The sequence below is a fragment of the Schistocerca piceifrons genome, chromosome 2, assembly GCF_021461385.2.
Source record: "Schistocerca piceifrons isolate TAMUIC-IGC-003096 chromosome 2, iqSchPice1.1, whole genome shotgun sequence".
Taxonomy (NCBI): Eukaryota; Metazoa; Arthropoda; class Insecta; order Orthoptera; family Acrididae; genus Schistocerca; species Schistocerca piceifrons.
The window spans coordinates 928012474-928034706 of NC_060139.1; the positions used below are offsets into that span (position 1 = coordinate 928012474).

Sequence of the window (22233 nt, forward strand, 5' to 3'; positions counted from 1 at the left end):
AAACTCTGACAACCCAGAAGTAGATACACTGCTTGATCAAAAGCTTTTTAATGTGTTTTATTAAGTCTCATAAAAGAAAAGACCTAGTGCAGTACATAAATCAAACAGTGAGATCCAGCATCAAAATTATAAATATAATAAAAGGTACTAGAATGAAGTACCCACACATAGCTCCAAATTTAGTTGAGAACAATACCTTCAATGTCATCCATCTTAAACCTAAATCCTCGTTTCAGAACATCTGGTGCAGTCAGAACGAAGGCTATTTGTTCTTCAGTTATAGAGTCAATATCTAACACTTAAGGCCAAACAAAACTGAAAACTTGTTTCCGGAGATATTTGACATTATATGTTATTCCTTAATCACTGCCTGAAGCACAGTAGCTTACAATTTGAGCAATATATGACTGACATTTGTTTTTCTTAGTAGTGTGCACATTAACAATTACAAATGAGCCTTCATCTATATACTGACAGTTGATGTTTGTATTCCTTAGTTCCACACTATCACTGGCATCAACACTGTTTGATAGATTGCATACCTACAATCCTGGGGTAAAAGTACCCTTGAAACAAAGATATCATGCACATGACCTCAGAAATCATAATATACTGGCATATATATATAGATGCGAACAAAAAATTAATCAGTGATCTGTTTTGAGAATTGATCAGTACCAGACACGATCTAGTTGACAACACCAATGGCTTTGCAGTTAAATGATAGCATTGGATGTTGCACAACCAGATTTTAACATACTTTTTCATACACAATTATGAATCACAAACAGATTCGCCAACTGTTGTACAACAAAATGGGCACTACATAGCGCCATCAAGTATATACTGATGGAACTTTACCATCAAACAGTACATAATAAACACTTAACTGAGAGACAGCAGAGAGCTGTAAAACTTTAGGTGTATGAGTTATCAAAGTAACTACAGAAATCAAAGTATACCTAGTTTGTGGTATATAGATAAATTAAATTTGTAAATTTGTGATATGGTCTTATCGGACCAAACTGCTGAGGTCATCAGTCCCTAAGCTTGCACACTACTGCAGTCATGTGTGTGAGTTGCAGTTGTGTGTGTGTGTGTGTGTGTGTGTGTGTGTGTGTGTGTGTGTGTGTGTGTGTGTGTGTGTGGGAGGGGGGGGGGGGGGCGCTCTTATGTGTGTCTATTGTTGACAAAGGTCATTGGCTGAAAGCTTTACATGTGAAAATATTTTTGTTGTGCCTATCGGCGACAGCCTATAGATAAATTAGCTTTCTTCAAAAGTATTAAATAAGGAAGTGCCTTAGCCTACAGTATGTATGTTGTAGGTTGTTTTATAAGAGTACCACATAACTGAAGTAATCCTACAATTACCTTTCAGTTTGTTGTGTTCGGATGAATCAGATGGAAACAAGACATCAGGAAACAGCCGATCAAATGAGTAACCGGGATATCGTGGTCGATTCTCTACATAATTTCGCACTGTAGGCTGTAACCTCTTCATGAAGTCTTGTGACGGAGTGCCCAGTTGCTCTACAAGAAAAATGTACAACAATAAATTACACAAGCGAAACTGCAGTACTTAGTATTACTTCTGGCTATCATGAACTTAATTTATAACTACACATGAGTGCATATGTGATAAGACTGCTTTGTATTGCTTGTCCGTTAAGATACATTTAAAAAAAAAAAGAAATAAAGTACAAAATATGATACAAATTACAAATCCTGCAGGAAACTGTGCAACTGAACAACTAAAGCTACGAGAATGCGAAGGGTTAAGAAACTGTTTTATGCTTTTAGAGTACAACATATTAAACAGAAATTGCTCAAATTATTCATGCAAATATTTCTTCAAATGGTGTAGATAAGTAAAAGATGATCGACAGGTGCAAAAGAATAGAATGTATGGAGACAAAGTACATTGCTAACCAAGCCCAAACAATGTTTCCCTTCTGCACAGAAGTTACCACAATAATGCTACTTCTCATGTACCATTCTTCCTCTTATACTGCATAGAATTCCTTCCTTCATTTACTGTCATTCTACCCACTTCCCCATTTTTTTCGTTCTGGCTCTATTTTGCTTCCTATTATTTGTCAAAACTAAGCTAAATGTAAATATGAGATACTGTGAGACTGAAGGTGTTGATGGTGATGCCAAAGAAAATGTTGCAGTACCGTATTTACTCGAATCTAAGCCGCACTTTTTTTCCGGTTTTTGTAATCCAAAAAATCGCCTGCAGCTTAGAATCGAGTGCAAAGTAAGCGGAAGTTCTGAAAAATGTTGGTAGGTGCCGCCACACCTAACTTCTGCCGTCGAATATATGTAGCACTACACAGGCATGCTTTGCAGGCACAAAGACACTGACGCCAAAACCTCTGAGTCAGTAAATAAATTTAAAAAAATGTGGAAGAAGAGCTTTTTTCTCCGCCCCGAGTTTCGACCACTGCATTTTCATACATTATCCAATGAAGTAAATACAAATTCCGTATTGTTCATCTTCGAATGTAGCAGCATTTCAATGTACTATGAAAATCCGACTGGCAAGACTGTTTGGGATGTTTGTCAATATGGCCAACTCTACATTCTGAATTTTTTCCTACCTGTGAGAAGAGATGGTTTCTAATAGAAACTTTTATGAATTGTGAATCGCATGCAGTATTCTCTTCACCATAAGAATAATACAAATATAAACATTTTGCCATGTATTCTTTCGTGTTTGCTGCTATCTCATTTAAATCCTGTCTGCCTAATAAACTATGAAACTAGTGTGAGACAACAGCAAATGTGGAAGAATATACATATCATGTCATGTTTATATTCGTATTATTCTTATGCCTAATAGTGATACAGTCAGAAATGAATCACGGCAATTGACTAGATTTTTAAATCTAAGATGGCTCTAATTTCTGTGCAGAATGTAATGTACAAAAGAGGCGTCTGCAAAGATTTTCAAACAGCGAAAAATTTTAGCTAAACTCTCGTTCAGAACATCTTGTATCATACGCAGTCTATTATTTGGTTCTTGTTGATCGTTATCAAAGAAAGCAGCAGAGTAAGTAACAACAAATCGCAGTCTCTTGCCATTGTTTCGCTAATGAGACAATTCCTCTCTCTCTCTCTCTCTCTCTCTCTCTCTCTCTCCCTCTCCCACACACACACACACACACACACACACACACACACACACACACGACTTTCCTCAAGGCATGACTTGTAACCGATTCCTTCACTATAACTATTCAACCATCCCCTAAAATAACATTAAACAGAGTGAGTCAAAAAGGATTTTACAACTTTGGAATGATATAGAAATTGAGATAAATTAAAGAATTGGTATATGTGTCACTTCATAGCAAACAGCCCCAAGTTTCACATAGAGTGTCAAGTGTCACCTTGATTTGTGTAACTACCATTTGTGCTGCAGCAACCATCCCACGATAATCAATTTCTTCCCACACTCGTTGCAGCAAAGAGGGTGTAACTTGTGCAACAGCAGCACAGATTAAACAATGAAAAACCCAGTATGGAATGTAACAATACTATGAAATGGATAGTTGCTACTCACCACATAGCGGAGATGCTGAATTGCAGATGCACACTAAAAATAGACTACCACAAAGTGAGCTGTCGGCCAACAATGCCTTTGTTGAAAACAGACGACATTCACACACACACACACACACACACACACACACACACACACACAAATGCAATTCACACATACAGCACAGATTCAATTTTTCACATTTGTTAAATTGTTTGGTAGAGGAGGAACACACACATGGTCCTTAATGAACCCCCAGAGAAAGAAACCTAGCAGCATCAACTGTAGGGAGCAAGGTGGCCATGCAATTGGCCCTTCACAGCCATTCCACCAACAGGGAAATGATTATTGAGGAAACCTCGAACTTCCATGAGGAAATGAGTTGGTGAACCATATTGCTGGTAGTGAACCATCACATCACGATCATCTTGATCGATCTGTGGTATTAAAAGTTCATGAAATCAAAACACACAGTGTGCACGCTCCAAACCACAGAAAGTATGGTAACCATTTTAACTGTGCACTATACTGGCACTCCTGGTGGTCAAATGGGGTGCTGATGCACTATGTGAATCAGACTTGAAGCTGTCTGCTACAAAATGACACATCTACCGATTCTATATCTCACTAAATTTGTATATAATTACAAAGCTGTAAAGTCTTTCTTGACTCACCCTGTATAAGCTCACACACCAACATCTCTTTCTTTTCAACTAGATGATACTGTATGTAACATCAGTCTCTCTCACTCAGTTTGAATATTAGGCAACACAGATGGTGTACGAGTAACAACAATTTGCCTTTCAAGTGCTCTTGATCTTTTACGGGACATTTTGACAATACCTTCGCATCTTGTTCCTGGGTCCTTTCTATTCTCATGGTTCTGTCACTGTCTAAATTAAGCCCTGTTACTTTAGTGAAATTTTCTGACAGATTAAAGGTGTTTGTCAGACTGGGAAGTAAATCCAGACCTCTGCCTTTTGTAGCCTCTTACAAACCAAGTTACCACAGAATTGCTCATGCCCCTTTTACACAGCTAGAAATAATGGTCTGCCTTCAAAGCTTCAACAGTTATCCACATTGCTCTCCTGCACACCTTTCTGGAAGAGAGTATATCATGGAGAAATGACTTAACCAGAGTCAATGGGGTATTTTCTTTCAGAATGAATCTTTCATTCTGCAGCCTAATGTGCAACTTCCATTATCGTATATTAATAAACATGTCACAATGTTTCATAACAGTACACAACACAAAGGAAGTGAAAGATTAATGTGAATTACTAACATTTATCCTAAATAATGTTATAGTTAGGTGGTCCTTACATTTTTGGCACCCCTGAATGTTGATTCTTTCAGTTCTACAATGCTTAAAATCCATGTCAGTCAACTGATCACTGTTCAATCTGAAGATAAAGAATAGAATATTGAGAGAGATTTTGGTGAATTTATTAGTTGATGGGGAGGTAAGTTTTATATTTGGCAATAAGTTGCACTGTAAGCTGGAACAAAAGCAGCAAAGTTTAAAAATGATTGTTTGCTCTGTGGGCATATCTTCAGAATGAACGATGACTTACAGATGACAGATGTCCCTACTTACTTGCAATAAAAGCTTCTATGGCATATAATTCTCCTGGGTAACAAACAACTGCTCTTGTGTGCTTGCTATCTTTCCCTCCCAGCCATCAGCTACTCTTCCCTTCAAACCTTCCCTGTCTCTCCCCTCTTACTTTCTCACCTCATCGACTCTGCACAATACAACCCCTCAACCCTAGTCAAGCTGCGCTGTTGATACACCGTATACATGCAAGTGTATTTGCGTGTATTTTTATATGTGTACATTTATTTTGAAGTTATCTCTGAAGAAGAACATTGTCCCAAAAATGTAGGAATGTTCGTGTAGCAATGTCTTGTTTATATGGCCACCAACAAGTTAATAGCTCAACTATATGGTGAGTTACTACCTTTACTCTTTCCATTATGTATCATGTCAAAGAACTGATTTATCTTGTGTTTTGAGTATGTATGGGTGGTTCTGATATAATTTTGAACCATAATGACTAGATGAAGAACTAAAAAAGAAACACAAAATTTTCCTCAGACCTGCACCCAATAAGCTTTAACCAGTCCCTATTGGTATGAAAGCCTAAACAAATTTCAGACCAAACACAAAATATTAGTTTGGATTAATTGTCCATAATTTGGGTTAGTTGTCAAAAAAAGAACACATCAAATGAGTTTAATTGTTAAAACATTAAAAAATATGCCGATAGTTCAAAATCCACATTACTGAGCGAGACTGCACAGGTGTTTGAAGTGTGGAGTCATATTCAAGTTGAGTACAGTTCAAATCCCTCTCTGACCATTATGATTAAATTTTTCCATGTTCACACTTAACCATTAAAATGGAGATCCAAGACAGTTTCTTAAAAAAAAAAAAAAAAAACACAACATACTTGTTTACTCATTAGACAAATGAGCTACTACCTGCTCTCTAGTGTTGTCAATATCAACAACTGAAATTTCTAGAAGATGTGGAGTGAAACATATAGAAAATGAAACTTTCTTCCCCAAAACCCTAATTACATAAAATTAGAAGAGAGCTCATAAAGGCAACTTGTACAAGCACAGAAAGACGACAAACCTATCTGATATCTCCCATACACTGAATAAACTTAACTCATTGCAGTTCCAATTATGAACATGACAGGACACATGGAACGGTTTATTAATGGCAATCAATGCTGCTCCCTCCAGGATCCTCTACTCTGGTCACATTGTAATAATTAAATGATATTTTAACCAAGTGAAATAATTTCATCTTAATTTCCCAGTCTAACTTATCTTAAAGTGAGTTATCATACCTATGATTTTATTCCACTGGTCAATGTGATCAGTGCCTGGAAACAGAACACCTCCACGGATCATTTCTCCCATGATGCAGCCAACAGACCAGATGTCAACATTCTCCTTGTAACCCATTCCAAGGATTACCTGTTGTGAAAATCATTATTATAATCAAAAGTGTACAAAATTATTATGAAGAGGAAGACTCAGCTACATCCACATTCATGCAAGGAGGGTGGAGAAGGGGGAGGGGGGAGCATAAGGGAGGGAGGGAGAGGGGAGGGGAGAGGGGAGGGGAGAGAGAGATTGGGTGGAAGGGAGAGAGAGAGGGGGGGAGAGAGGGGGGAGAGTGGGGGGGGAGGGAGGGGGAGAGGGAGAGAGAGAGAGAGAGAGAGAGAGAGAGAGAGAGAGAGAGAGAGAGAATGCATTCAGGACTCACCTCGGGAGCTCTGTAGTACCGTGTCACAACATATGGTGTCATCATGAAAGTTGTCCCCGCTGTTCTCGCTAAACCAAAGTCTAAAATTTTAAGTGTGCAGTCTGATTTAACAACAATGTTGCTTGGTTTAAGATCCTGCAAAAATAAGAAGTCTGTCAGTTATTTGCCAAGGAAATTGTTTTATGACACTTTCAATCTCCAGTCACTTTCTCTTTCTTTCAATCATAAATTTGTGTTACAATTAAAATTTTGATATAAAGCAAGAAAATATAAAATTATCTATGAAATTAAAAAAAAGAACATACTTGAGTACTGCTCATTGCATCTCAATTACAATCACAGTCCTAGGAAACATGGTATTATCTGAAAGTCATAATGTCTGCTATTCACACAAATAAAACAGCTTCTGCATCAGTCACTTTTTTATTTTGCCACTATGTGTTTCGATGGTTCATACCATCAATCTTCAGATGAAGAATTGTTTATTTACATTGCTGGTGTTGGTGAAGAGTATAGACATTTTTTCACAGTCGCAGACCAAGGGCGGTGTAGGTTATTTTGCATCCTTTGCTAATGACAAAAATTGTTGATTTCGAAAAGGCACTTTAGGGGTTACAAAACCTGAATATCTCACAGTGAATCATACTTACAGCGACAATAGAGATTTAAAAGTTCTGCATAGCGTTGCCTGATGTATGTCTTCTCCACTGCTCATTACAGGGTGTCCCACTCAAACCTCCCGGATTTCAAAGACCAAGGGAAAAAAACCACAGTAGATACAACAATGAAAAATCATAGAGCATCTCAAAGAATTTATTTATTTATCATCAATACACCTCTACATGTGAACTATTTGTAGCACGAAGAACATAGAGTCTATATTCAATTTCCTGCCGAGTTCTTTATAACATTTCCTCTGTAATTGTTGCAATCGCATTAGTGATACGATGTTGCAACATAGGAATATCATCCACTTTGGTCACATACACACAGTCCTTCACGAATCCCCACATGAAGAAATCAAGCGGCACAATGTCAGGTGAACGTGGTGGCCAGGCAATGGGTCCTCCACGTCCGATCCAAGGATTCTTATCCAGGAACTTGCAAATAGCCGTTGACAAATGTGGTGGAGCTTCATCTTGTTGAAAAATGATGTTGGGTTGCAAGTCTTGCATTTAAGGGTACACAAACGGCTCTGACATGTCGAGTTACATTGACCCATTCACTGTTTGTTCTGCAAAGAAGAACGGTCCAACAATCCTGTCGTACATTAGCCCGCACCAGACATTCAGTTTAGGGCTATCACAAACATGTTCAATGACAACGTGCGAATTTTGCGAACCCAGAATCCGAACATTATGCCTATTAACCCTGCCTGATAGATGAAAGGTTGCCTCATCTGAGAAGAAACATCTTTCCAGGAAGCTGGCACCCATATCAATAGGCTGCAGCAAATCTGCAGCAAATTCTTGTCAGCATTGTTTGTCGTTAGGCATCAGATGTTGCAGAATTTGCACTTTGTAAGCACACATATGAAGACACTGGTGAACTACATGGTGCAATGTTGATTGAGGTACATCAAGCTGCCTAGATGCTTGACGAATTGACTTATGTGGGCTTCTGAGAACCGTTTGTCTGATGTCCTCCACTGCCTCTTCTGAAACTCTGTAACGTGCACTGTCAGAATGTTTCAGAACACTTCCTGTTGCCAGAAACTTCCTATACCATCCCTTAATTGTTTTCACATAAGGTGGATCACATTCATACACACGACAATAATTTCTTTGCACAGTAATGGCAATTTTGTTCCTGCAAATCACTCTATTGCTTGCGTGCACTGCTGTGGAGTCGTTATTTTCACTTCATGCGACCATGGTGCACTCTGGTGACAATACTTGGCACTTCTGATGTGGGAATATAAATTCTTTGAGGTGCTCATCAATGTGGTGCATTTTTCGTTGTCATGTCAACTGTAGTTTCTCTCTCCTGGGTCCTTGAAATTAGGGAGGTTTGAGTGGGACACCCTGTATATTTCCACTGACATTTCAAAGAAGTTGTACATGTTACAGGTATGTTTGTTTACTTTGTATACAGAGATACACTATTAAATGGTCTTTACAAAAACACATTTGCCTTTTTAAGCATATGAATGGTTGCACCAGAATACTGACATGTGCACAACTCAGTTATTATATTAGGTAGATATGTCAGTAAGTACAATGCACTGTCAGAAATTAATGGTTTTTGACCTCTACAATGCCTTTTCTAAATCAACAATTTTCATCATTAGCAAAAGATGTAAAATAACCTACACTGCCCTTTGGCTGTGACTGTGAAAAGACACCTGTACTCTTCAGCAAGATCAGCCATGTAAACGAACAATTTTCTACCTGAAGATGATGATGTGAATCACCGAAACATGGTGGCAAAATAAACAAGTGGTGACACTGAAAGTGTTTTATTTTTATTGATCAACAGTTGCAGACCTCATAATGCTGTCCCTTATGGACAACATATTCATCTGCTATTCATGCTCAATAGTAATTTATTTACAGATTCATTATTTTACTGATTCATGTTTCCAGAATGAAATTTTCACTCTCTAGCAGAGTGTGCACTGACATGAAACTTCCTGGCAACTTAAAACTGTATGCCAGACGGAGACTCAAAGTTCGGAAGGTAGGAGACGAGGTACTGGCAGAATTGAAGCTGTGGGGCAGGTCGTGAGTCTTGCTTGCTTAGCTCAGTTGATGAGCACTTGCCTGCGAAAGGCAAAGGTCCCATGTTCAAGTCTTGGTCTGACACACAGTTTTAATCGGTCAGCAAGTTTCAGATTCATGTTGCCAGTAATGTAGAACAGAGCAATACCCATGCAAAAATTGGGAAGAATATGATGCCCTCACGGACATTTGGATTTTTGGGATGGTTAAAATGAAGAAAAAGTAGGCAAACAAAATCAAAATGAAAGGCTTTGGAACACAAACTTAACAAAATTATCACAAAGTTCACACTGTAACACAAACAACCAAGAGGCACCTATATATGACAGTCCTCTAACAATTTTGAAATTAATGATCATCCAGTTCACTACAAAGCATGCCTCTTCTCTGCTTTATTTCATTTCAATATATTTTTTTAAAGATGTTTATTTGTAACTATGTAAAATCATAATTTTTACACACACAGAATTAATGAAAATGGGTATTACAGAAACATAGGTTTCATGGCGTAATAGAGAACATCGGCAGAATAGATATCCATAAAAAAAAGGGACAGTACTGCTACTGAGAACATTGAAAATAAAATTTATTATTTCATTTACCTACAGAGGAATATAAGGTATAGACCATTTTCAAAATTTAACATAGACCAACTCTCTGCTTCAAAGTGGAAGGGTTTATGTGATCAGTGGTTCAAACTGTGTACAAATTATGTTGGTCATTGAAGCATAGTACCAGAAGACCAAAATGGTTTTATCTTACAGACGTCTATCTAGGGGAAGTGTGTGTGATTTTTATGAGAAAACTGATGTTGTTCTCAAAAATTTTGATGGAAAAGCATGACAGCTCTGTCTATACTCCTTGTGTACTGTTATACTCAAATGTTCTCACACTGAAATCTGCAAAGTTTAAAAGATTGCCATCAGAATTAATAACTCAAAATAAACAGTAAGTATGACCAAACACTACCTAGCTTTGTTAGAATGAGCACTGCAATGAAATTCCCAATTGATTTCAAATTATCTGCTTGATGTTTGCTAGTTACAGACATAATTTAGGTATATTTTCACAAAAGAGAGGGAGGAGGGAGATAGGGAGATGCTAGAAGGAGAAGGGAGGGAAAGAGAAAGATCAAAAGAGAGGAGTAGTCATCGTCCATATTCAATGTAAGTATAAAGAATGAACTGATATTTTTTAAACTTAATAATATAACACAGTTGTGATAGTTAAGCACCTACTAAAAACCAAATAGTAGATATCCAGAAATAAATTAAGACCACTCGTGCATATTTATTAGTAAAATACGCCAAACGCAAGTTAACAGATTGTCGAACATCATTCATGTACCAGATTTAACACAATAGTACATCAATTAACTGGTCCAGTAGTTACAAGTGTAGTGTCCGCATTAAGAATAGGCTGCCATGAAGATGAAGACACACACACACACACACACACACACACACACACACACACACACACACACACACACACACACAGAGAGAGAGAGTACTTTTCACATGCAGCAAATAAAACATCACTAACCCTGTGTATGATGCCAGCCGAGTGGAGATGCTTGATGCCACATAACATCTGATATAACAGGTAAGACATTCGTTCATGATCCAGATCCATCTGGATGACCTGACATAAGTTGGCATCCATAAGTTCCATGACAAGATATACATCCTGGAATTCCTCCAATGACTTTTGCGGAGTGAATGCATTCAACAAACCAATAATCTGTATGCAGAAATGATAAACAGAAAATATTTACTGTAGGCACAAAAATTACTTTTTATAAGCACAGTAAGAAAAGAGATATTAAAAAATTAAAATTTATGTTAATACTACAACTCACAATCCACAAATGTATCTAAATATTTGTACAGTTCTAGAAAGTTGGCATGTGGATGCATGATGCACCACTGTAGATTCATTACAACACAAATTAATATCTTTCATCCAAACAACTTAAATTCATTAAAGCAATCTCAAAGCTATAACACAGATTGAAATGAACAAACTGACTACTGCTGGCACAAATAAAGAATTTACTTAAAGTCTGTTAAATGAAAATTGTAGGTAACTTCTTTTCCTAATCTCACTCAGAAATCCTCAACAGAAACATCCTCCAGATCGTCACTGTTGTAGCAGCACTTCAGCCAAACAACTGAAAGAACACTCACCACTGTTATCTGTCTCAGTCTACACTCAACAGCGAGAAAACTATGCCTAAAGATTAGCAACTTCATGATACAGATAATATCCTTATAAACACAGGCTTTTTCTCCTTTTTGTATTTAATATCCCACAAACATATACTTACCACATGTCTGGGATTAGCCCAGACAACCACTGTTTTTAGTGTTGTCTGGAGAAACATCAGAAGTTTTAGAAGTTCATGACCGCCGTGGACATTTTTTTGAAGACCTGTTTGTCCAACATCACATTTTTAAATGCTGTCTTGAAGGCACTCTCACCCAACATTGGGGCAAGTGCTGGCGTCAATGAAGAGGTGTGACAACCAGTTACGCAACAACATTTCACTTACTGTTAGTCACTTGGCAACACAACAGGAGGAATGTGTTTGTGTTGTCTCCAAGTGTGAAATAACTCAACTGCATGTTTCTTGTCATTTGATCTATATTCATTTTTTGTCTCATCATTTAGCAGTAGACAAAAAAGCATGTGTCTACTGTAAAAGGAATATAAATGTTTGAAATTGTGTAACGACAATAACAGTGAACATGTTTTTATTGCACTATATACAAAAGAATTTTCTGTTGCACATGAAGGAAAGGATGATATTAAAACCCAAGTGAGAACGACTAAACATAGGTGTGCTATTAATGCCATTACTTCACCAAACATAACAGATTTTTTTACAAGCAAACATGGGAATTGTAATCAGAGAAGTGCTGAAACACCATAATACTCAAATAAAATGGTTAAAAAGTTATATGACCCAAAATTTCCATCTGTAGAACCAAAACTGAGGCAGTTACTTTTATCGTCATTTCACTGTTTATATTTGATAATATGTGTGGTCTTTGGAAAACATTAACTAATTAAGAGTAACAATGGATAGCTCAAACAGAAGTGAAGTAAAACATGTTCTGATTCATGCAAGATATTTCCGACTGAAGAAGGGAACTCAACTCAAACTTTTAAATTTTGATGAAGTGTCAGGTAAAACTGCTCAGCTTTTGACTCAGTATCTTCTCTGATACTATAGATACTGTGATAAGGAATAGCTCAATAGGAAATTCAGCTGAAGAGGAATGGACATCTACAAAGGGCAATCACAGAAGTTGGCAAGAAAAACATATGTACAAAAAAGATAACTGTGAAGAAACCATGGGTAACAGAAGAAATATTTCAGTTAATTTATGAACGAAGAAAGTACAAAAAGTTCAAGGAAATTCAGGAATACAGGTATGAAAGTCAATTAGAATGAAATAAACAGAAAAGGCTCCATGAAAACTGTGAAGATACAGAAAAAGAAATTATTGTAAAATGGCCTGACTCAGCATATAGAAAAGTCAAACAACTTTCAGTGAAATTAAAATCGAGGTTGCAACATTAAAAGTGCAATGGGAATTCCAGTGCAAAGGGCAGAGAGAGAGAGCCAATAGCTGAAAAACCTACAATGAAGGACTCTATGAGGGGGAAGACCTGTCTGATGATGCAATAGAAGAGGCAGGAGTCAATATAGAACAGATAGGGGGGTCCAGTATTAGAATAAGAATTTAAAAGAGCTATGGAAGACTTAAAATCAAATAAAGCAGACACCATTCCATCAGAATTTCTACGTGGTAATGAAATGACTATCCATGTTGGTGTGTCGAACGAATGAGTCTAGCAACATATCATCTGACTTCTGGAAAGCATCATCCCACAATTCCCAAGTTTGCAAGAGCTGTCAGGATCGAGGATTACTGCAGAACCAACTTAACAGTTCATGCATCCAAGTTCCTGACAAGAACAATATAAAGAAGAATGGAAACGAAAACTGAGGATCTGTTAGACAATGATCCACTTGTCTTCGGGGATGTCAAAGCACGAGAGGAAGTTCCGACATTGCAGTTGATAAGGGAAGTAAGACTAACGAAAAATCAAGACACATTCATAAGATTTGTGGCCCTGGAAAAAGTGTTCGACAATGTCAAATGGTGCTAGATGTTTGAAATTCTGAGATAAATACTTGTAATTTATATGGAAAAGCAGGTAATATACAATATGTGCAAGAGGCAAGAGGGAACAATTTGAGTGGAACACAAAAAACAAAGCACTAGGATTTAGAAGGACATAAGACAGGGATGTAGTCCTTCACACCTACTGTTCAGTCTACACATCAAAGAAGCCACGACAGAAATAAAAGAATGTTCAAGAGTGGAATTAAAATTAAAGGTGAAAGGATATCAATGATAAGATTCACTGATAACATTGCTATCCTCAGTGGAAGTGAAGAAGAATTATAGGATCTGCTGAATGGAATGAGTAAATAACATGGGCTGAGAGTAAATCAAAGAAAAAGGAAAGTAACGAGAAGTAGCAGAAATAACAACAGTGAGACACTTGACATCAGGAAGGATGATCATAAAGTTGATGAAGTTAAGGAATTCTGCTACCTAGGCAGCTAAATAACCCATGGTGGACGGAGCGAGGAGGACATCAAAAACAGACTAGCACTAGTCAAGTGGATATTCCTAGCCAAAAGAAGTCTACTAGCATCAAACACACATCTTAATTTGAGGAAGAAATTTCCAAGGGGGTACATTTGAGTCACAGTGCTGAATGGTAATGAAATACATACTGTGGGAAAACTGGTTCACAAGAAAGTCAAAGGACGTGAGATATGATGCTATAGAAGAATGCTGCAAATTAGGTTATCTGATAAGGTGAGGAAAGAGGAGGTTCTTTGCAGACTTGATAGGGAAAGGAATCTGTGGAAAACACTGACAAAAAGAAGGGACAGGATAGTAGGACATCTGTTAAGATATTAGGGATAACTTCCATGCAACTAGAGGGAGCTATGGTTGGTGAAAACTGTACAGGAAGACAGAGATCAGAATACATCCCGCAAATAACAGAGGACAGAGGTTGCAACTGCTACTCTGAGGTGAAGAGATTTGTCATTGTGGAGAAATTGGTGGTGGGTCACATTAAACCAGTCAGAAGACTGCTGACTAAAAAAATTCTTTTTAGTGTGTGAAAAAATACAAACTTGAATAAAAGATTGTTTGTTATACTGCTGTCAACACTAATTGTAATTCTGTTGGCGTAAGGCAAAAGGGAAATGGGAACAAAAACATATTCAGTATAGTTCAAAGCGATTTAGATAGACCTATTTCTGGAAGTGGTTGTTCAGCCTACATTGTACAGAAACTGTTTCTTCAGAAAGTTACAACTAGTAAAAAATAAAACTAAATAAATATAATTGGATGTTTCAATAACCTATCAAGGCATTTATAAGTAGTTTCAAAAATAAGTCCTTGGCTGGACTCAAAAATGTACGGTAAGCCTACACAGACGATCTTTGCAGAACATGTACAAATGTCCACAACACAATCTGATATTTTTACACAGTACTACCACTCATTAAAAGCTCTGCAGAGTTATGTTCTCAAGTTTTTGCCGGTGAGTATAGTAAACTGCTCAATGGGTACTGTTTCCATTGTTTCATTATTTTTCTCACACTCAAAAAGGACTTAAAGAGATGATCATATTAAATCAAATATTCAAAAACAAAAAATAACTCACATTTTTGTGATTGACAAGCTTCATGAGCTTAAACTCTCGATAAGCACGTTTTGCATGAGTCACATTCTGGAACGGACGGCTAAGCTTTTTGATTGCCACATTCTGCTGAGTTACTGTATCATAAGCAGCACTGAAACAAGAAGATTTTAAAGTTCACAAATGCTGTAAATTAAGAATATAGCATAAACCAATGTTTTGAAGTAGTTCTGACAAAGTGTCACATAAGAGTTATTAATCAGTAACAATCAGCCAAATGTGAAAACAAGCTAGGATTTCCACCATTCTAATGATTATCTCAATGAAATAAATTATGACAGTAGTTGTGTTGGCAGTAAACCTCCATAAAGCTTGAGGTACATGAAAAGTGGTTATGTAATGACTTCTGTCACTGATCTTAACTTTCAAACGTACTGACGCATTTTTAATTTTATGTACATGTTTTATGTGCAGTATATACTGCTGTATCTAACAGCAGTCTGTTTAAATATCTAGACAGCAAACTAAATGTACACAGTAAACAAATAAATGTTGCCCCAACTAGCACCAGAGATGACTGACATCTATTCTTGCATCATTCACTCTATTTTCCCAACTTAAATTTAATTTCTTTTTGCTTCTATCTCTTCCTTCGCATAGCTTTCTTTGAATATATCTAAATATTACACCATCAGAGACCCCAATCTTCTTTTGTTCCTCACTTTTTAGCATTTATTTATGTACTTACACTAAACATGTCACATTTCTAAGAAATATCTGTCGGGCTTCACAAACAGATTGAAAACTGTTAGGTGTAGGGTATGGGGACTGTAGGTTACCGTAGGCTGAGGCCAAGATGATTTTGAGACTGGTAACTGTGTTGTAAGGATAAGTCTTGTCTGTGCATTTCAGAAAAGCTGGTGATGGAAAGGAAGGATCCAGATGGTCCGGGCTGTGAAACAACCATTGAAATTAGCTTTTAATGTTAGGCTGCATGTCGTGCCACACGGTAGTCCACTTTGCTCTTTTGTCACAGTAGGTGGTGGTCATTCATCATGGTGAACAGCTGGTTAGTGGTCATATCAAAATAAAAAGGGATGCAATGACTACAACAAAGCTGTTATATGACATGACTGCTTTCACAGGTGGCCCATCTGTGATGGGAATGGATAAGCCTACAACAGGACTGGAATAGGAAGTGATGGGTGGGTGGATTTGGCACGTCTTATACGTGTTTCTTCCACAGGAATATGATCCTTGTGCCAGGTTATTGGGATTTGGAGTGGTATAAGAATGGACTATGAGTGACGGAACACCACTTTAGGGGGAGTGGGATGGATCTTTGATAGGACAACCATGATGTCAGGATGTGATAGCTAATCAAAATCCTCAAGAAGGATGTGGTTCAGGTGTTCCAGTCCAGTGTGGCGACAAGGAGGGCACTCCTCTGTAGCCAGTTCTTGGAATTGGTGAGAGGATGGGGGGTGTGTAAGGGACATCGGAAATCTGTTTGCGGACTAGGTCTTTAGGATAGTGCCTGTCTGTGAAGCCTTTTGTGAGATCTTCAGCAAGCTGGGCTAGGCAGTTCTTGCCACTGCAGATACACCATCCCTGGGTGACCAGACAGTATGGGTGGGATTGTTTGGCGTGGGAGGTATGACAGCTACCAAAATGCAGGTACTGCTGGCAGATGGTGGGTTTAATGTGGACACAGGCACGCTCGCTTCCTTTCTAAAGGAGGCATAGGCTGAAAAGTTAATCTATAACAATCTTGACTTTCCACTTTTTGAAAATTCATTTTTCCTGATGCAATGTACATGTGTCTCATCTCCTGTGAACTGTGTACTGTCTACTCTATAATAATAGTTAGTTAGTTTGTTACATACATCATCTGAACAATTCTTCTACAGAAACGAGGTGGAATGTCAGTTTACAGGATGCATATACCTTATTAGTGTTCATGTTAATCAACAATACAATATCACTTAAAAACAATGCTTTTTTCAGGCTATTGCTTTTCAAATATAAATTCATCCATGGAATCGAAGTAATTGCACATAAGAAATGATTTTAGGTTAGATTAGCGAATGTATGTTTTGTGATGGTGTGATTAAAATGCCTACCTCCTTGAAGAGCTACCTATATGACATCCATGGGTAGAGACCATATACCATTCTTACTACTCACTTTTGTGTAGTCAATTGTTTCTTTCTAAGTGGTGAGTTACCCAGAAAATTAGGCCCTAAGACATCACTGAGTGGAAACACGCAAAATATGTCAGGAGTTTGATTTCTTTCTTTCTAACAAGGGAACCTCCCCATCGCACCCCCCTCAGATTTAGTTATAATTTGGCACAGTGGATAGGCCTTGAAAAACTGAACACAGATCAATTGAGAAAACAGGAAGAAGTTGTGTGGAACTGAGAAAAAATAAGCAAAATAGGTAACATCAAGGACACTGGGACACCGGTATTTCTGTGGTCTCGTGGTAACGTGAGCAGCTGCGGAACGAAAGGTCCTTGGTTCAAATCTTCAATCGAGTGAAAATTTTAATTTTTTATTTCCAGCTTATGTGACAAACTCTTACGTTTTCATCACTTTTTTTGGGAGTAATTATCACATCCACAAGAAAACCTAAATCGGGCAAGGTAGAAGAGTCTTTTTACCCATTCGCCAAGTGTACAAGTTAGGTCGGTCGACAACATATTCCTGTCATGTGACGCACATGCCGTCACCAGTGTCGTATAGAATATATCAGATGTGTTTTCCTGTGGAGGAATCGGTTGACCTATGACCTTGCGATCAAATGTTTTCCGTTCCCATTGGAGAGGCACGTCCTTTCGTCTACCAATCGCACGGTTTTGCGATGCGGTCACAAAACACAGACACTAAACTTATTACAGTGAACAGAGATGTCAATGAACGAACGGACAGATAATAACTATGCAAAAATAAAGAAAGTAAAATTTTCACTTGTGGGAAGACTTGAACGAAGGACCTCTGACCTCTTCATCTGCAGCTGCTCACGCTACCACGAGACCACGGCGCTCCTGAACCTACGAACTCCGTAATGTTGCATATGTGACCCATGGACTATTCAGTTTGTATATTTTGCTTATTTTTTCACAGTTCCACACAACTTCTTCCTGTTTTCTCAATTGATCTGTGTTCGGTTTATCAAGGCCTATCCACTGTGCCAACTTATAACTAAATCTGAGGGGGGTGCGATGGGGAGGTTCCCTTGTAAGATAAGCAATTATCCTAAGAGCAAAAGTAGCTGAGCTTAACTGTTTGAGAAGATTGGTAATATGCTTCTTTCAGTTCATTGTGGTGGAGGAGGAAGAGAAGATTAGTGTTTAATGTCCCGTCAACAATGAGGTCATTAGAGACAGAGCAGAAGCTCGGATTAGAGAAGTTTGGGGAAGGAAATCAACCACGCCCTTCCAAAGGAAGCATCCTGGCGTTTTCCTGAAGCAATCTCGGGAAATCATGGAAAAACCTAAATCCGGATGGCTGGTCATGGGATTGAACTGTAGTCCTCCCGAATGCGAATCCAGTGTGCTAACCACATGCCACCTCGCTCGGTTACAGTTCATGGTTTCATCAGAATGTTCGTCGAGGAATTTGAAGCATTCTATCCTATGTCCTGACTCCATTTGCTACATCAATTGTTTGTACGACTATTTGTTGTACAGAACTGAATAGTGTGTTTTTTCTCGAAATTAAAGGAAAGTCCATTTTGAGAGAAACACTTATTAATTGTTTGAAAAACACCAATAACATCTTTTGTAGCTTTCTTGCTAATTCGATTCATGGTAACACTAGTATCATCTGCAGAATGCACCAATTCTGATTGCTGAACGTTAAGTGGAAGGCCATTCACATATATAAAGAAAACGAATGAACTCGGAATTGAACGCCGACTCCTTTTGTGATTTATCTCCATTCACTATAATTTTCTACCTTTGCAACACTGTCTAAAATATTCAGTACAATCTTTTTGCATTCTGTTTGTTAAGTACGATTCAAATCAGGTGTGTATAAGGACATTATTTCCATAAAACCTGAATTGTTCTAAGAGTGTAAGATGATCCAAGCAATCAAATGGCTTGGTAAGACCACAAAAAACTATCAACTGGTGACATATTATTGTTTAAGCCTTGTAATATTTGGTCAACAAATGCTTAAATAGAATTGTCAGTCAAGCAACACTTCTGGTATCCAGACTGTGATGTACTAATTAAATTGTTGCTCCTTAAATGTGAGACTTCTATTGTTGAATATGTTGGAAAAAGAAGCCATGAAGGAAACTGGACAATAATCATGTAAGTCTTTCTTGTCACCTTTCTTACAAAGAGATTTAACAATTTCATATTTTAATCTATCTGGAAATTTTCCTTTACCAGTGATTCAATACATGTATCACTGACAACATTACTTATTAAGTTGGAACAACTTTTCTGAATTTTGTTTGAAATTCCATCAACACAGTTGATTTTAAGTGACCAGGGTGACTGCGGGTGACTGATATTTAACTTCTCCACCCCTGTAGTCACATGGTATTCAGAGAACAGAACATCCATCACTTCAGAATTTTCCACATGATCTAGACATACATGCACCTCATCTATCTCATTTTTCAGCCCCCTAATGCCCTAATGAAACAAATTAATTTTGCTTCCTGTAAATTGTTAAACATGTTACGGACCTGTTCTGTGCTAATTTCTTTCAACATTCGACAGCCTTGTAACTCATCAAATTACATGTCTTGTCAATTCACAAACTGAGATAGATAGTGACCTGAGCCTTCGAAAATTTTATTACACTGAGATGCTGTAGAATTGTTGACCTTGACAATTTTGCTTTTTATGTCTTTTTGTGTCGTTTATAAGTATTAATTTTCTTAGCTGTCAGCATTTCAACAATCCCACTTCATGTCTCTTTCTTTTCTTTTCAATCATCTTTCCCTTCTCATTTTTTCTTTAACTATCTTTAAACATATAAATGTCTCAAAACATAGGAATTAAATTTAATGCCTATTCTATCAATTGGGGCGAAAATCTGGTAATATTTTGGTGAATGTGCCTAGCTTTGTTTGTTTCCTTTCATTTTCATGTTGGCCTACAAGTTTTGAAATGATTTAGTATCTGGAAGGAGGTATTTGAAATATGTACCTAAATGTCATCTGTGGCAATGTGTGTCTAAGTATGATAATGAAACGAAAGTTCCACAGTGACTGCAAACAAGCACAAATCCATGTTGTCAACATAATCTGTAAGATTAACATGTAACAATATTTGTTTTAGAGATCGTTACAATCCATAGGAAACTATACTTTCATCACAAGTTCATATCACGGTACATACCAGCCAACGTAAGTTTCAGAATTGTCCAAACGAATTCTTTTCTTTTTAATATATAACAAAAAGTTACGATATCAGTGCAGATTGTTTCCTGTCTTGAGTCATTGTCTAAGGTCTATGCTTTGTCGCTGCAACCATTCTCCCTTGAGTTTCTCCTGTCATCTTATTTATTGATAATCTGGGCACTTTATTATTTCCAACAGATCTTCAGTTATTTCCTTCTTTACCTCCCCTTTGTTTTCTGCACCAAAATTTTAGTGTCGCCCGAAGAGGAAGGTGCCACGGTAAGATGGTACCTCATGATGAAACCACAAGTAAACAAAGTCGTTGCCAGAAGCAACGATGAATGAGAGGCAGTGGCATTGACATGCCCATTAAGTGTTTCCATATGCCACTGGATCAGCTCGCTTACTTTAGCAGAGCAGAATACCACTTATCCCAGTCAGCAATCATCTCAAAGATGACAGCATCATCTCTCTACTGAGCAAGTTGTGTGACAATTTTCTTACACAGGTCTCAGCATAAAAGCTTATAGTCAAGTGTGCTTTGTGAGAACAGACCAGTATTTAGTTCTGTGTCAACTGATACATTAATATTATGTGGCAGTAATACGTGCTTGTGAAATTCCTGTGGACATTTATTGTAACAAGCTAAGTATTTAATCTTCTTCAAGTTATAATACACTGATCTGAAATGTTACGTGTTGGTGTATCATCTTGGTGCCCTCCAGGAGTAAAGCTAAGAACCCACAATTGTATCAATGAGTGTTATTTTGTCAAGTAAAAGAAACATTTTTCCATCCAATAAACCGGGTAAAACATTACTGTCTACAAATAAATGTCAAAAAAATTTCATAGCAAGAATAAAAACGCTATAAGCAACTTCACATGGGTCTTAACTGTGAAATACATAAGAGGAAAACAAACAGAAAATCCAGGATATAGAGGTGATGCTGAGATGCAGACAGGTGCAACAAAAAGACCATCATGGAAGACACTATCAGGTGGAGGGGGACAGTAAAGTGCTGCTTATGGGAGCATACAGAGACAAGGTGAAGAGAGCGTAGGGCAGCTAGGTGCACTCAGGAGGTTAGCAGAAAAAGAGAGACTTAAAAAGACTGTGGGTGCGTTGGTGGAACAGAGGGCTGTGTAGTGCTGGAATGCGAACCGGGGAGGGGCCAGAGGGTAAGGACAAAGACTAATGAATGTTGAGTCCAGGAGGGTTACAGGAATTTAGAATATAATGCAGGGAGAATTCCCACCTGTGAAAGTCAGAAAAGCTTGTGTTAGTGGGAAGGATCCAGATGGCACAGGCTGTGAAGCAGTCATTGGAATAAAGAATGTTTTGTTTGGTGGCTTGCTCAGCAATGGGGTGGTCCAGCTGTTTCTTGGCCAGTGTTTGTCGGTGACCATTCAAGTGGACAGACAGCTCGTTAGTTGTCATCCCATGTAGATGGCAGCACAGCGATTTCAGCTTAGCTTGTAGATCACATGACTTGTTTCACATGTAGCCTGGGATAGGTGATGCTTGTGACCAGAACTGAGTAGGTAGTGGTTGGAGCATATATGGGACAGGTCTT

General features: G+C 37.8%; 1 protein-coding gene across 7 annotated transcripts in view; it reads right to left on the bottom strand.

Annotated features, from left to right (window-relative positions):
- The window catches only part of LOC124777906 (stress-activated protein kinase JNK), a 718838-nt gene that overhangs the window by 51278 nt on the left and 645327 nt on the right, over positions 1-22233 (bottom strand). For all 7 annotated transcript variants that reach the window (XM_047253456.1, XM_047253453.1, XM_047253458.1 and 4 more), the window contains 5 exons: positions 15317-15446; positions 11096-11293; positions 6831-6965; positions 6409-6538; positions 1372-1530 (listed from right to left, as the gene is read on the bottom strand). In XM_047253456.1, coding sequence (XP_047109412.1) covers positions 1372-1530; positions 6409-6538; positions 6831-6965; positions 11096-11293; positions 15317-15446 — 752 coding nt within the window. The remainder of the gene's footprint in view (positions 1-1371; positions 1531-6408; positions 6539-6830; positions 6966-11095; positions 11294-15316; positions 15447-22233) is intronic.